The sequence below is a fragment of the Macrobrachium rosenbergii genome, chromosome 11 (assembly GCF_040412425.1).
Source record: "Macrobrachium rosenbergii isolate ZJJX-2024 chromosome 11, ASM4041242v1, whole genome shotgun sequence".
Classification (NCBI taxonomy): Eukaryota; Metazoa; Arthropoda; class Malacostraca; order Decapoda; family Palaemonidae; genus Macrobrachium; species Macrobrachium rosenbergii.
This window is the reverse complement of record NC_089751.1, coordinates 28,943,245-28,960,360: the sequence shown is the minus strand read 5'-3', so window position 1 is coordinate 28,960,360 and position 17,116 is coordinate 28,943,245. Positions and strand designations below refer to the sequence as shown.

Genomic DNA, 17,116 nt, shown 5'->3' with positions numbered 1-17,116 from the left:
CAGCCTTAATTTTCTTTGTTATAGGTCAAACGAAAGGCGGAATGATATAACATGTCAGGCATCAGCGTAACCTGAAATCACTATACTGACCTGAAAAATCATGCAGTCTGTGTCTGTAATTACCATGAGTGACAGTCTCCTATTTTATAGTTACACTGTGCACCGAATGATTCCAAATCTTTGACAGTACATTTTTGTGTTTCCCTCTCTCACGGCACTGCATGATATTTCATTGTTTGCCTGAGGTGTAAGTATTATTCAAAAGGCTGCATACGTCTGCTAGGATGATGTTATGAAGACATACATCAAATCTTTATCCTTCATTTTTGGCATCTTTTCATCTTCATCTCCTGATCAAAATGGCAAGACATTATGACATCCTCTGCTGAATGTGGTGAATAAAACATTTCGTAAACTTCACTTTGATAGCAAATTTCTTTTTCATCACCTTAGTGACACCTTTTAAAGTTAGTGCGTTCTATTCGTTTCACAGACCGTCGGCATCAACACTCAGTCGAGATGTCCTTTTACCAAAGGGCTTTCGTTGCCATTACTACCAATCTGTCGGACGGTCTCCCTGCATAGTTACTGATGTAGGCACTCTGGAGTGCCAGAGAGAGAGAGCCTGCAACACCACTTTAAAAAGTGCCATGCTTTTTTTTGGTCTGAATGTTCGTGGCTTCCCTTTTCGTCAGCTATTTTTTTTTTATTTAATTTATTTCTTTGCTCGTTTATTTCCTCTTAATTTTTTAAGCATTTAACTATAATTACATTCTCTTCGTTCGAATTATTGGCGTTGTTTGCCAAATTCATAGAATATTAAGCATTAAAAACTAATTACAATATTCCCTGTAAATATTTTGAACCGAACCTCGCTTACTAATTTTGACGTTTGTTTGTAAACCGTGCTAAAAGTTAACAATTTACAGTGGTAAGATCCCATCTCTGGAGTCTGTGTTCAAGTTTGCTAAGAATTTATTAAAATTGGTTTCATAGCCTCGGGTTGGTATGGTAAAATTTGTTGCGTTACACCAAATGTCTTCACTGAACGGAAATTAATAAAGAACAAGCATATTGCACTGTTTGATAATGAGATTTTCTCAACTTGGGGGTTGGGGTGAGAGACAGAGAATATTTGAATATTTTATATCTGGTTTCAACCCGATTGAGGTAAGGGCTACCTCCCAGAGGCTTTCCTTCTTTTTTTATTAATAAATGGAGTATATATTGACGAATTGATCACTCACACAGGTTATCTCTCTCTCTCTCTCTCTCTCTCTCTCTCTCTCTCTCTCTCTCTCTCTCCCCTTGCCTCAGCTGCGGCACAACAGTTAACTAACAATCAGGTTTATCATTCATTGCTCAAGTCAACAAAAATAATGGATTACTAAGGATACGGAACCATAAGTTCATCTCCTCGCCCCGCTTATTAGGATGGAGAGAGAGAGAGAGAGAGAGAGAGAGAGAGAGAGAGAGAGAGAGAGAGAGAGAGAGAGAGGGGAGAGAGAAATTACTAAAACACTTCGACCAACAGCTGTGCTTGTTTATGCTGCAACCTGGTTTCATGTTATTATCATCCTCCATAATTATCGTTTCCCGTTTTCCTCATTTAGCACCCCTCTTTCCCAGCTCCCATTTCTATCGTCCTCTTTTTTAGTCTGTTGCACTGGGCACCAGGCACTAGACACTTTAGCCTAATCTCATCCTTTTTAAGGAATAAATCGAAAGGGCTGTGAAGGAATTTCTTCTTATCCTTCCGAACTGGAAACTTTAGCGCCAGTCCACGGGCCAACAAAGTGGAGAAACTAGTCCCAGTCTGCCTAATGTAATCTGGAAACTCAAACACGTTTTTCAAAACGAGACCACTTCCGTGGCCTTATTTTTTCACCCTCTGCTTGCTTAACAACAGCTTTGATAAACTAAGTGCAATTACTGCTAAAGAAAAAAAAATAAAACTGTGGCAACACTCGATAGCAGGAAAATACAACGGAACATCGTCATAAGAAATCCGCTTTCGTCCGATATCGAACCTTTTCTGTAGTTTCACGAATGTTGCTTAGTACAAAGACTGAGTGAATCACCTCTCTGCAAACTTCTTCTCTTTATTTTTGTTCATTTATTTTAGGATGTTCATTTTTAGTTTTCTGTAAATGAAAACTATTGTGCCAGCTTTGTCTGTCCGTCCGCACTTTTTCTGTCCGCCTTCAGATCTTAAAAACTACTGAGGCTAGAGAGCTGTAAATTGGTTTGTTGATCATCCACCCTCCAATCATCAAACACAGTAAATTGCAGCCCTCTAGCTTTAGTAGTTTCAATTTTATTTAAGGTTAAAGTTAGCCATAATCGTACTTCTGGGAACGATATAAGGCAGGTCACCACCGAGCCTTGGTTAAATTTTCATGAACCGCGGCTCATACAACATTATACCGAGACCACCGAAGGATAGATCTGTTTTCGGTGGCCTTGATTATACGCTGTACAGAAAGCTCGATTGTTTCTTCGGCGCATTTTTTACTTGTTTGTCCTTGACGATCAAAGAGAACGGCTGATATATAGAAGCTCATTTTTCATCTAACTGTATAGGCTGTACATCATGTTGCAATTATTAGAACTACTCTTGTGATTATTTCTGTTGTGATAAAGTTTCTTTGTACTAAACAGTTGCACTTGAATGTGACAAGGAAAACAAGAAAAATAGAAAAAGAACAAGAGAATAAGGCGATTGACGAAATCTTATTAAATTTTTTCACGGAATAGAAAAGCTGGTTTGACCTTTGACTTAATTAGATTTTTAGAAAAATATGCAGTCACAAATTATGTATATAATCAAACAGATGTAAAATGAAATATGAAACAATATATCCTATGATCTTTCTCATAAAGTATGAGAGATTCGTTTGTTTGTTGGTAAGTTTTTTTTTTTATTAAATCATAGCTGTCTAAAGTTATATAACCTTATTACCCATTTTATACTTAACATTCTTCTCTAATTCCTACAATAATAAAAGTAATATTGTTATTTGATGATGCTGTAAACTTTTCAGCCAGTTCAAGATTATCATTTTACCAGGCTGTGGGTATTGCAATGAAGCCTTAGCTAACCTCTCTCTCTCTCTCTCTCTCTCTCTCTCTCTCTCTCTCTCTCTCTCTCTCTCTCTCTCTCTCCTGAGTGACTGACTTTTCTTCCTTGTTCAAGACGTACAAACGAATCTAAAGCAGAACAGTGCTTGATTTTATTTTTATGTTGCTTTCGGTTTAAAAGAAGCCTCAAATCTTACGACGGGGTATTCTGTTATAACTCCATAAGTCTTCCGGATTTTTTTTTTTTTTTTTTTTTTGACGGTTAGTATCTCCTTTCTTATCGAAAGTTGTCTATGTATCACTGACAAGAACACTAAGAAAAACAAGACAAAAAATTCCGTTGCAAAAGAGTGTGCCTAATTGATACAGATTCGGTGCCTAGGGAGAATTGCATCATTTTATATACTAGAATTTTCCAGCTAGGCCGATAAGTTGCACTGTTGCCTCATAGCGCCGATCATTTTCTAATAAATATGAATTGAAAATGACAGATTTGGGATGAAGGCGGGAATGGACGTCACGGCCGTCGTTCTGTCAAAGATTATAATCAGTGAATGACAGTCGTTATTTGAATAATATAGTACCATTTCGGAATTAGAAGCTACATAGCTTGTGATGTAATCTTCTGAAGCGCATCTTGAAAAAAAGCTGCAAAAGAATGAGAACAACGTTGCGCAAGGTATATTTTTGGAGGTGTTAACTATTTAAGTTACACGTTTTACATAAAAATAATAACAGATGACGTAGTACTTTACGTTACATCCTGAGGTTACACATACAAAACATCACCTGCTGGATGTTGGCTGACATTCTCTATTTCACACTGAGTCCGCGACGTTCATTTCTGTAAATATTTCAACCACGGACATTTCTGCTTCCCTCTGTCTTCTTCCAACTTTTAACCTCAGCGTTGGACGCCTCGTCTTGATTTAGTAATAACGTAAAAGGAACGAACATCTCAAGTCATGGTGCCGAGTTTTAGTGAGCTCACTGTCATCTTGGTTAGTCCTACGAGTGATGGTGATACTGACAGTGAGGGGTGAACCATAAGATAGGCTAGCTTTATAAAATAACGACAATATCTTACTCATTTTTACCTCCATTTAGCAATTACAGTTTAGCCTTTTCAGCCCGTTTTTTTGGTCGACTGCAACAAAAGTTTACGCTTTATCGGTACGATACTGTATATCTTAACCATTCCGGCCGGAGCAGGGTTACCAGGGTTACTAAGCTACAGTTGTTGGGAGCATCAGTACCTGGTTATCTAAACGTCTCAGTATAATGGTTGGTGAAACCAATCCCCATATAATCCTTGAGGCAGATCGGATTTAGGAAGACAAAGAGAGGATATCTGATGAATAGTTTCACCCACTGGATGAGGATTATCTCGTCAAGGTCCTCACGTTTTAGTTTTCTGAAAAGAAAACTATTGAGCCGGCTTTGTCTGTCCGTCCGCACTTTTTTCTGTCCGCACTTTTTCTGTCCGCCCTCAGATCTTAAAAGCTACTGAGGTTAGGCGGCTGCAAATTGGTATGTTGATCATCCACCCTTCAATCATCAAACATACCAAATTGCATCCCTCTGGCCTCAGTAGTTTTGATCTTATTTCAGGTTAAAGTTAGCCATAATCGAGCTTCTGGCAACGATATAGGCCAGGCCACCGCCGAGCCGTGGTTAAAGTTTCATGGGCCGCGGTTCATACATCATTATACCGAGACCACCGAAAGATAGATCTAATTTCGGTGGCCTTGATATTTACGATGTGCAGAAAACTCGATTACTCCGAAGAAACCTCGGCCCATTTTTTACTTGTTTAATTATACAGTATAATGGTATACATTTTGACGGAGCACTAATCACGCTCGCGTGTTTCTGTTTGTTTCTACTAACAACCAGGTACTAGGTCATTACTAACGACATCAGAGGTATATTGTATGTTTAGGAAACGACCCCTTAACGTTCCCTCCTCCGAGGCCATAAGAGAGAGAAAGAGAGAGGGTGTATGTAGAAACGGTGACTGGTAAGATGCGAAGTAAGCACTAAACCACACTTACCATTTTCTTCTTAATTTTCATACCTTTCGTACGAAGGTGGGAGTTGTAGTATTCCATTTACTTCCCTCTCACTCTCTCTCTCTCTCTCTCTCTTACTTTATGTACATGCTGCACAAAGGCGTAACTTCTTATGTGAGCAAACTTATAATGGTATATATATATATATATATATATATATATATATATATATATATATATATATATATATATATTATAGTTATATGGATATATATATATATATATATATATATATATATATATATATATATATATTATATTTCAAGCATAGGCATACAAGTCATAATACACAGTATATACACATACGTACATATATACCTGTACAGTATATATATATATATATATATATATATATATGTGTGTGTGTGTGTGTGTGTGTGTGTGTGTGATTGTTTGTACATGATGTGTAGTGGGTGTATAATGTGTGTTTATATGTATGTATGTATATATATATATATATATATATATATATATATATATATATATATATATATATCTGTGTGTGTGTGTGTAATGTATAAGGAGTGTGTGTGTAATGTACACGACTGTACAGCAAACTGTTTACAATTATTACACTTAAAAACATTTGAGAATAGAATCCTTGAATGTGAGTTCTCCTTGTCATGATCCCCATTACAATTATTATCATTGCCCTCTACGCAAGTCTCCGTTACGTAACCAAGTAACGAATTAGCCAATCTCTTCAACAAAGGGATTTCGGGGTAAGACCTGTGACCCCTCATCAGTAAGGTCACTGTCAAGGCAACAGATTGACCAGCTTATTAGGTCTCTATGCAGCGCGCAATAGGCTTCATTGGCCTTATTTGGTGCCCTGTCAATCACTTCTATTCTTGGAACGCCAGAGAAGGCTTCGCCTCTCGGGTTGTCAGGTGGGGAGATGCTCCACCCCCCTTCTCAGCTACCTTACTCCTCCCCCTCCCCTCTCTCTTTCTCTCTTCCTCTCTCTCTCTCTGGTTCTATATGTATATGTATATGTATGTGTACAGTACATACACATCATATACGTATATATGTATGTGTATACATGCATATATTTATACGAGTGTGTGTGTGTGTGTGTGTGTGTCAAGAAAGAGAGAGAGAGAGAGAGATAGAGAGAGAGTTTGCTATCCTTTTTCTTCTTCTTCTTCTACGTCTTATTATTATTGTAATTATTCTTTGATAATAATTCTTTGATTTTATACTGAGTCTTTTCAGTTCTTCCTATAACACTCTTTTCATCAGGGCTATTATTATTATTATTATTATTATTATTATTATTATTATTATTATTATTATTATTACACTGAGCCTCCTCAATTCGCGTTATTACTTTCTTTTCTTGAATGCTAATATTCAATAAAGTTCGGTCGATATTCATAAAATAGTTGGGAGGAAAGGCAAGAGTTCTGAATTCTGTTTACACTTTCCTCTTAACCATATTATGAATATCGGCCAGCTTTTAGGAAATATCAAAAGAAGGTCATTCCCTTCACATATCATTATCATTTTTAGCAGCCATAATTTTTATATTTTCGTCAGAAAATCATTACCTGAGAGAAGCTAACAAAATTCAGCTTCAGTGATGAAACAATGAAGTATTTTTGGCGGCATCAAAGGATTGAAAAAAATATATTCTTGACATTTAACATTATTTTCAGCCTCTCTCTCTCTCTCTCTCTCTCTCTCTCTCTCTCTCTCTCTCTCTCTCTCTCTCTCTCTCTCTCTGCTAACCTTTAGGGTTCAAGCCTCATACACCTACACTGAGGCATTACACACCTACGCACAGGGTGTAGGTGTCATGTGAATTTTCTTTTCTGTTATAATTTTCAGTCGATATCTCTGTTCAGTGCATTTTTTTTCCTTTAAACTTAACCGTAGAGTTTACCCCATATCCGAATTTTGCTTCATGCCTTTTCATATGAAGCTGTCTAATATGTGCACACACACACGTTCATACGTATATATATATATATATATATATATATATATATATATATATATATATATATATATATATATATATATATATATATACAGTATACACACACACACATATATATATATATATATATATATATATATATATATATATATATATTAAAGATGAAGACTTCTCGAATGGACGAATATCAAGTGCAGTTCGTATAATTACTCTTTTCGTTTAATGCGTGGTTTCTATAAAGGAAAACATTTAACTACTAAGAAATCATTCCATATTTAAATATCACCGGAAGAGACCATGTCATGCCATCTTTCAAGAGAAAAGATTGAAAAGCTTCAGTTTTTAAAATTAATAATTACTTTTCATTAGAGGTCAACATGTTCAACAGGTGGAGCTATTTTAAGAGACCTTAGTAACACAAGAGCCCGTTCAGTTGCTCGTTAATGCCTGACCTGTTCTGCTTGTGAGTCTTGTCAAGACGTCTGGCTCGAGATCTTTTTCTCTGCGCCTTTGAAACCTGAAAATTGAGTAAAATTTTAAGATAAGGTTGATAAAGCTTTGGACGGAATAATAATATCACAGGAACCTGTGTTGTATTCAGTCTCAAGAAGTCTGTAGCTGAATAAACATGTCTCCAGCTAACGCTTAAAGCTTTACTAGAGTTCTCTAAACAAGCAACTTATGCCAGTAGCCTAACTAGTAGATAAGTCATACCTCAAGGTGAACAGCGTTGAAAATATATTGTTTCTCTTTTATGCAACTGGTGAAGTTGAATGAGGAAGGAAAACACCCGGAATGTATTACTATCCTAATGCTGTTCTCCTTGCATTTTAATATAGTTTTATCTATTTATTTACTTATTCATTTATTTTTTTTTTATTTTTTTAATAAGAGAGATCTCTTCTATCGGTATTTCTCTTTACCTCCTCATACTTCTTCCTAATGAACACCATATACTTCGGAAGCTTGAATTTCAAGTCAATGGACCCTGTGGGCTTGTTCCAAATGAACAGGGTTCATCTTCTGAATAATAATAATAATAATAATAATAATAATAATAATAATAATAATAATAATAATAATAATAATAATAATAATAATAATAATAATGATTTAAAGAAGGGGCTTTTAAGACCAAAGACCAGACGCTTGGTTAATATTTCCAAAAGGAGGAATAAATACTTAAACCAGGAGTTAGGTAGAAAAGAGGAAAGTGGACAAAGCTGAAAGTTATATATATATATATATATATATATATATATATATATATATATATATATATATATATATATGTATGTATACATATATATATATATATAATACTGTATATATGTATATATATATATTATACATATATATATATACTATATATGAATATATATGTTTTTATAATATATATATACATATATATATATATATATTATACATACATATACAGTATATATATATATATATATATATATATATATATATATATATATATATATATATATATATATATTATCAAAACATATATATATATATATATATATATATATATATATATATATAATTACCTGTTTGAAATATTCCTTTTACCTAGATCAATGATAATTGATTGTTTTCTGAAAACATCAGAATTTCACAGTTGAGAGAAACGAATCAATCGACAACCACTGCAATCAATGTATCTCTCTCTCTCTCTCTCTCTCTCTCTCTCTCTCTCTCTCTCTCTCCCCTGTCCCAGATTTCATTCGACATTTCATTGTTGTCCTTCACCGTTCCTTGAAGGGCGAGCGTTATCCTGAGTCATGAAGCCTGAAAGAATTTTGTCATATCCACCGGACATATTTGTCACAGGTTATTACATTTTATTATTATTGATGACTATTCGTCTCTTCACTTCGAGATGTTTGTGATTCTTGAGCTCGGGATTATTGGGTAATTAGATCCTCCGTCGAGATTCTTTTCATACTTTCACAGGAGATAGAGAGGGAAAAATAGTAATATTATTGTTTTGGTCTATATTCCTCCAGAAGTGAATCGATGAGAGGCATATTTTAACATTTTTAATGCCATCAGAATACTCCAGCACGTGAATTGTTATCGAGAAGAGATTTCCAAACAAAGAGTGTTGGATACATATGAAATAATTTTTTTTTAATGCGAACAGTAAATAGTGAATTTTTCTCTCTGAATTATGAATAACATGTCACGAAAGGTAAGGTTCTATATCTCCGTTACGTACTCAGTTATTTAAATATGTAAAAAAAAAATCCTTCACTAAGCAACAAATATTTGAGTGTACTTCAGTTAGTACTTTAGAATGTTATTACTAGATGGCTGAATGGGAATCTTAATATCTCAAATAAACTGCTGTTTGAAAAGTTTTACCATAGTCCATTTTAATGAGTGGACCATGAACCTAAGTTGCCAAGTAACCCAGTAGTTGAAAACCTTAGAAAGAACTAGGACTGGCCAAATAAATTCTACGAAAATCCATAAAAAAGTGAAGTGAAGCTCAAAATATTAAATTCATATAAGACATAGTTTCTAGATTCTCTTGAATGGATGATGTCTGTGTGTAATTATGTGTCGCAATGGTTTCTAGATCCATGATAGGATTTTCCTTGACTTTTTGCTTTTCGTCGTTGTATAATTTAACCTGCGCACTATTGCAACGCCATTGTAATAGGAACTAGGACAACATGCCAAGGAACACTTTCAACAGTAGCATTACTGTTCAGAAGAATATTTCCGATTGCCAAGACATATCGGTGGTTGAAATTGCTAGCCACGGCAGAGCTGTCCTGCCAGTTTAAACTGCTAGCCACGGCAGCGCTGTCCTGCCAGTTTAAACTGCCAGCCACGGCAGTGCTGCCCTGACAGTTTAAACTCCCAGCCACGGCAGCGCTGTCCTGCCAGTTTAAACTGCCAGCCACGGCAGCGCTGCCCTGCCAGTTTAAACTGCTAGTCACGGCAGCGCTGTCCTGCCAGTTTAAACTGCCAGCCACGGCAGCGCTGCCCTGCCAGTTTAAACTGCTAGTCACGGCAGCGCTGTCCTGCCAGTTTAAACTGCCAGCCACGGCAGCGTTGCCCTGCCAGTTTAAACTGCTAGTCACGGCAGCGCTGTCCTGCCAGTTTAAACTGCCAGCCACGGCAGCGTTGCCCTGCCAGTTTAAACTGCTAGCCACGGCAGCGCTGTCCTGCCAGTTTAAACTGCTAGACACGACATGAAACTATAGGCTTGGATTTTCTTTCTAAGGCTCTTTTTTTATTTGTTTCGGGTGGAAAAAAAAAATAAATTATTTGCCAAATACTGACGCATACAGAATGTAGAGGCGTAAGATATTTCGATTCTACCTTTCTCTGATTAACGAGTTTTCATTAATCTTCATTTTATCTTTTCTTCAGTTTTATGTCGTTCCTGAATCCTGCGTTGCAGAATGAATCAAGCGCAAGTCAACAGAGAATAGCTTTCAGTATTCCTTCATGACCTACAGGTCTGAGTATTTCGATCAAACGAAATGTACTCTGGCTACTCTAACGTGAGGGTTGAAGCTGGATTAGTGACATTTACGAACGGTGCCAAATTATCATCCTAGTGGGAAATGCAATGAGAAAAAGGAAGCTATTTGATGATTAGATTGAATTAAATAACCCTGAAAGCAACCAACTTGCGATTGGCAAGAAGTTTCTCATTGTTATTGTCTTAAATTATTCTTCTAAATAATAAAGAGAAAAACGTTACATGCGCGCTCTTAACTATGAATAACACATTATAACACAAATATTCTATATTTTAGTTATGTACCAAAGTATTTAAATATGTAAAAAAAAAAAAAAAGAAAACCAGATCTTAGCGATAAATATTTGAGCGCCTTTCTGCCACTAACTTAGAATACTAACTTACTGGATGACTGAATGGGAATGTTAATGTCTCAAATAAATTGCTGTTTATAAAGTTAGGCCATTATTCACTTTAATGAGTGGGTCATAAACCCAAGCTGTCAAGTGGCACAGCAGTTGCCAAAAAAAAAAGTAAAAAATGCGCCGAAATTTCTTCTGCGCAGTCGAGTTTTCTGTACAGCGTATAATGCTGTATGAAACTTTCAGCCACGGCCCATGAAACTTTCACCCACGGCCCGGTGGTGACCTGTGTTGTTGGTACCTATAGCTGTGCCAGACGCACATCATGGCTAACTTTAACCTTAATAAAAATAAAACTACTGAGGCTAGAGGGCTGCAATTTGGTATGTTTCATGATTGGAGGGTGGATAATCAACATACCAATTTGCAGCCCTCTAGCCTCAGTAGTTTTTAAGATCTGAGGGCGGACAGAAAAAGTGCGGACGGACAGACAAATAGTCATCTCAATAGTGTTTTTTACAGAAAACTAAAGAACTAGATGTGGTTAAATGAGATAGACGAAAATATATGAAAAAATAGGAGTAAAACTAAGAATACCGCATTTAAATCTGACATAGTTTCTAGATTTAACAGACTAGGTGGTGCATGTAATTAAGTGTCTCAGAATTTCTAGATTTGTATTAAGTTTTTCTTTGACTATTTGCTCTTCATTGTTATATAATTTAACCTGCGCAACTTTTGCGACGCCAGTGTAACAGGAACTAGGACAACATGCCAAGGAACACTTTCTACGGTAGCATTACTGTGCAGAAGGGTATTTCCGATTGCCAAGGCATCTCGCCAGTGTAAACTGCAACAGAACTGTCCTACATAGCCAAAAGATATCGTGGCTACACCCGAATCCGGAAGCGAATATTTTAGTAAGGAAATCCTGTGTTTGTTTTTTCCTTGTGCCTTTCTTCATTTGTTGTCGGTGAACAATTAAATGTTTTTCCTTAAATTGCATTTAATGTTTGTCTCCATTGTATGGTTTCCCTGATATCTGCGATGCTGAATGAATGAAATGTGTTTAAATAAAAACGCATGCAAAATCTGAGGACAAAATTCGTGTCTGTTATTAAGAGAAAGTAGCTTTCGAGACTCCTAGATTGGCAGCTCTGAGCATTTAGATCAAACGCAATATAATACACTGGCTACTCTAACGAAGAGATTGAAGCTGGATTAGTGCCATTTACGAGAGGTGCCAAATTATCATTCTAGTGGAAAATACAATAAGAAATAAGTAAAAAAATACTCCGAAGTATCATCGGCGCAATCGAGTTTTCTGTACGGCGTATAATCAAGGCCACCGAAAATAGATCTATCTTTCGGTGGTCTCAGTATAATGCTGCATGAGCCGCTGCCCATGAAACTTTAACCACTGGCCGGTGGTGGCCTGTCCTATATCGTTGCCAGACGCATGATTATGGCTAAATTTAACCTTAAATAAAATGAAAACTGCTGAGGCTAGAGGCCTGCAATTTGTTATGTTTGATGACTGGAGGGTGGATGATCAACATACCAGTTTGCAGCCCTCTAGCCTCAGTAGCTTTTAATATCTGAGGGGGGACAGAAAAAGTGCGGACAGAAAAAGTGCCGACGGACAGGCAAAGCCGGCACAATAGTTTTCTTTTACAGAACACTAAAAGGAAGCTGTTTGATGACTAGACTAAATAAAACGACTGACGGAGTAAACAGTTTGGGATTAATAAACACGGTTTCTGTCTGTAATCGAGTTAAGTCATTCGTTAATAATTATGAAAAGAAACGTAACATATGCTCTGACGCCCCTGTCTGGTCAAGGATGGGTATTTGATAAGCTGCTTCTATAAAAAAGAAAAAAGAGCCACAAACACTTTTCCCATCGAACAGTCAAATGTCCTTACAGACAGACTATTAAATTAAAACAGGAAACTATTTACTGTTTCAAAATCGTCTGAATCTCCCAGATTTTATTCTAAATGTTTTTAATTCTTTCTTTTACTGAAGATGTAAAACAGTCCAATGAATGATGTTGTTTTGTCCCTTAGTAGAATAAGAAAAGAAGTCTAGGATTTTTGTCGAAAGAGCAGTAAAAATGAGAAAGAATAAACTTTGCCTTTTAGCACATTTCACGATTTGAGAAACTCAAATTTCTAAAGAAAAGCGTAAAACTATCCTTTTGTTTGTATTCTTTGTTTACAACAAGGCTGTGACACCTCAACGCTCACGGTAAATTGAATCGGGTACAGCTACCAGCATCTATGTAATGTAGTTATTCATGGCGTAGCTTAGGAAATAGAGCTATAAATATCTGCCGGAAATCCTCTGCTGTTTATCAAGCTGACTTTTCCCCCACAACCCGCTCCCTGGACTTCAAAGAGTGGTCTGAGAATGCATTAGATCAAACATTCGAGATACCACCTCAAAACCATCTTGAATTAATATTTGGGCCACGCAGATTTCAGAATGTCCCCCTAACAGACATTTGTTCTGGAAAAAGAAAAAAAATTGCAGGTATCATATGGAACCAATTTCAAATGTATGAACATCCTACAGAGGGCAGAATGACCCGTGGGAGATAAATTATCCGCTGCAAAGGGCCTGCCAGACGCCCTCAAAATGTGGCCCTTGTGCCCACTGTCTTGCAATTGGTTTTCAGAGTGATATTTTTCATAAACATGCTCGTGAAGCAACCCTAGAACTTGTTCTTAATAAATTCATAAGTAATCAGTAGGGATTCCTCATCCTCTACATGAACAAAGATGCACATAGTGGAACAGATCTAATGTACAAGAATAAACCGAGCATAATCTATATGAAAGATTTCCATTGACCATCGAAATGTGTTCCATTAAAACAGAAAACATCAAATGACAAATCCCACTAATAACCACAGTAAAAATTTTTGCTGGAGTGTTCTTGATGAAAATTTCTGGACAACTGTAGGTAGCACTTTTGATCCACATTCCCAGCCACTCCAAGAATAAATACAGTTCTTCTCATAAAGGACCAATTGGCATTTACCCAATGAATTTTTTCAATCCCTGATGCACTTTTGCATGTCTCACCTCACTGACATTCTTGACATCTCTTTTCACTCATCACAAGGAGCAAATCCATTCTGTATTTACTCTGTTCCAATTCGTCTTCAAAAAGTATTCCGCTAGTTCCATATATACAATTATAATTCCTTTGGGATGAAATGAGTTCATTGTGGGAATCTTCCTATTTACATTTATCATATTACTTATAATATACTTAATTTCGGTATTTACTCAAATAGTTTGTCTTACGGGGGACATTCTGTGCATTGTGGGTTGCTTCTACTCGGCTGACATCGGTTTCTTATGGTACCTCCAGTGATGGACCTAGGCCAAATTTAGGGGGCCCTTTTTTGGGTGTCATCGGTCCCGTGCAACGGAAAGTTAACAGGCAGGAGACATCCTGTACTCTGTATGACTTATCAGTTCTTGTTCAATTGGTCTGAGTGGTTATCTTGAAACTCTGATCAAGTGCATTTTAGGTTTCCTTTTTGAAATTCTTTGTGGCAACACTCAACTGTGGTCACAGGCAGACATCCACACCTGCAAATGTTAGGCTACACATAAATTTTCTTGTGTAACTCGTTCGTTTGATGAAAATGCTCCGGGCTGTTGTGCTAATCCTTTCAAGAGGCAATATGCCGGTACTGACTGTGTAATTCTTTCGTTTGATCAAAATGCTCTGGGCTGTTGTACTAATCCTTTCAAGAGGCAAAATATGCCTTTACTGACTGTGAAAGCGCCAACTGCTATAATTAGTTGATGCGCCAACAAGGCGTTGGCGATCATAAAACTTGGCACGAGAATTGTCAACAAAACCCCAGACGTTACCAAATACTAGGACAGTTTATCTGGCTTCAAAGGATAATAGCGTGGCTGTGCTACAGTCACAGGAAAAATATCGTATCGTTACATTGGTGTATTCAAAATTTCCCTTCTTTGCTCTTTCTTTTCCTAAAGAATTTTCTTTTTCCTTTGTTAGCGCCATGGCATTGCGTCAGTCCTATCAGTTAAAAAGTTGACGTCAATTCGTAGCCAAAATTAAACGGTAGATGGCGGGATTAAACATCACGTAATTAGCTTTTACCTTGGCAAGTCCATATCATCAGGAGTGGGTTGTGTAAGGCATTTCCCAGCAGAGTTCAAATCTGCAATAGACATACATACATACTCAAGCAGGCACACACACACGTATATATTTATATACCGTATGTATATATATATATATATATATATATATATATATATATATATATATATATATATATATATATATATATATATATATATATATATATATATATATATATATATATATATATATATATATATATATATATATATATATATACGTGTGGGGTAAAGGCTGAAGACAAAGAAGATATGAATACGTGTGTGTGAGGGTGGATGAGTGAGTGTTTCCGTAGTTTCATTGTGTAATCTACTACTAATAATGATATTAGCTAATCTGACTGTTTGACGTCAAACAGATTAATTGATTCCACAATTGATAGTTAGTTTTTATAACCTTTTTGTCGTGATTAAAGAAAAGATTATTTTATTTTCTTTGTAAAATTTCCAATATTTATAGTCTCATCACACTTTATGATGAAAAATGGTATAATCAGAGAACACTACACATAGGTCTACGCTGTCTTTATGAGCGCAGTTTTTCCTCGTAGTTTAACCACTTCGAAAATAAAGTTGTGTGTTGTTTTCTTTTATTTTTACAGCTTTCTCGTCTACTTTTTGTTCGTTATGCGGTCTCTCCATCTTTCGAACTAATAAGAAATATTTTTTCAATTATTTTATCTACCCAACAAAAATTCTTGAGTCCCCGATTCGGTGACAAAAGACTGAATAATATTAGCAGGATAGGACTAGTTTTGTCTTCAGCGCAGTGGGGGAGCAACGCTTTTTATATCAGACTTTTTATGAAAGTGAATTGGGGTCATTAAAATGCCGCAAGTGAACAATATACATAAAAATGATAATGTGAAGGACCTGTCTGTGCTATCACAATGACTTTCACTGAACTGTAGAGTTATATGTGAACTATCTATAAACGAAGCTTCCGAAGCTCCTCTGTTGCGAAAGGTTGCCAGACGACCCTTCGTAGAATACGTTACGTATATCAAAATCACGAACCTTATACTTACTTATGCGCAGTATATGCGTTGCGTAGTCTTTCATAACGTCAAGGAACGCATGGGATCACTAACGAAAAAAGAATGACTACAAAGGTCCCGATAAGATTAATCAACCGTTTGATAACATCAGCCGAATAAAAAGAGGTTAATCACTTCGGCATAAAATTCAAAAGTGTTTAGACTCCATTTCTTGCTGCGGATCAGCACCGTCACAGATGGAAAAAGAAGGTAATTTTATTATTAGTTATATATATATATATATATATATATATATATATATATATATATATATATATATATATATATATACTGTATATATATATATATATATATATATATATATATATATATATATATATATATATATATATATATATAATCAGCTACAAACGTCCTTTAATATCAATTCACTCTACCTCGGAAGTAATATATTTTCATATATGTTATTCCCTTCGGTAACATATATGAAAATATATTACTTCCTGGAGGTAGAGTGAATTGATATTAAAGGACGTTTGTAGCTTTCTGATTGTATATGAATCACGGTGATGTGATAAATAGTCATATATATATATATATATATATATATATATATATATATATATATATATATATGTGTGTGTGTGTGTGTGTGTGTGTGTGTGTGTATGTATGTGTGTATATATATGTGTGTGTGTACGGAGAAAGAAGGAGAAAGCATGGGTCCCAGCAATCCGGTGCTTTAGATCACTGCACGATCAAAACGTCTCAGGATCGATTTCAAAGTACAGACCAAGTACAAACGCCATGTATTTGTTGCCACAGCGCACGACAGATCGGTTTAAACGGACGGCTTTTTATCAGATCGGACAGTTGACAGATATCTGTACAGCATATATGTATATATATACAGTATATATATACATATATATATACTGTATATTTGTGTGTGTGTATGTATGTATATTAAATATGTGT

At 35.9% G+C, this 17,116-nt stretch overlaps 1 protein-coding gene across 3 annotated transcripts in view; it reads left to right on the top strand.

Annotated features, from left to right (window-relative positions):
* aay (phosphoserine phosphatase) overlaps window positions 1-17,116 on the top strand; it is a 46,756-nt gene that overhangs the window by 5,022 nt on the left and 24,618 nt on the right. The window contains exon 1 of one of the 3 annotated variants that reach the window (XM_067111454.1): window positions 16,271-16,387. The exons of the other annotated variants lie outside the window; for them this stretch is intronic. Coding sequence (XP_066967555.1) covers window positions 16,375-16,387 — 13 coding nt within the window. The 5' untranslated portion in view covers window positions 16,271-16,374. Of the gene's footprint in view, window positions 1-16,270; window positions 16,388-17,116 lie in introns of those variants that run through there. 3 annotated transcript variants of the gene reach the window in all.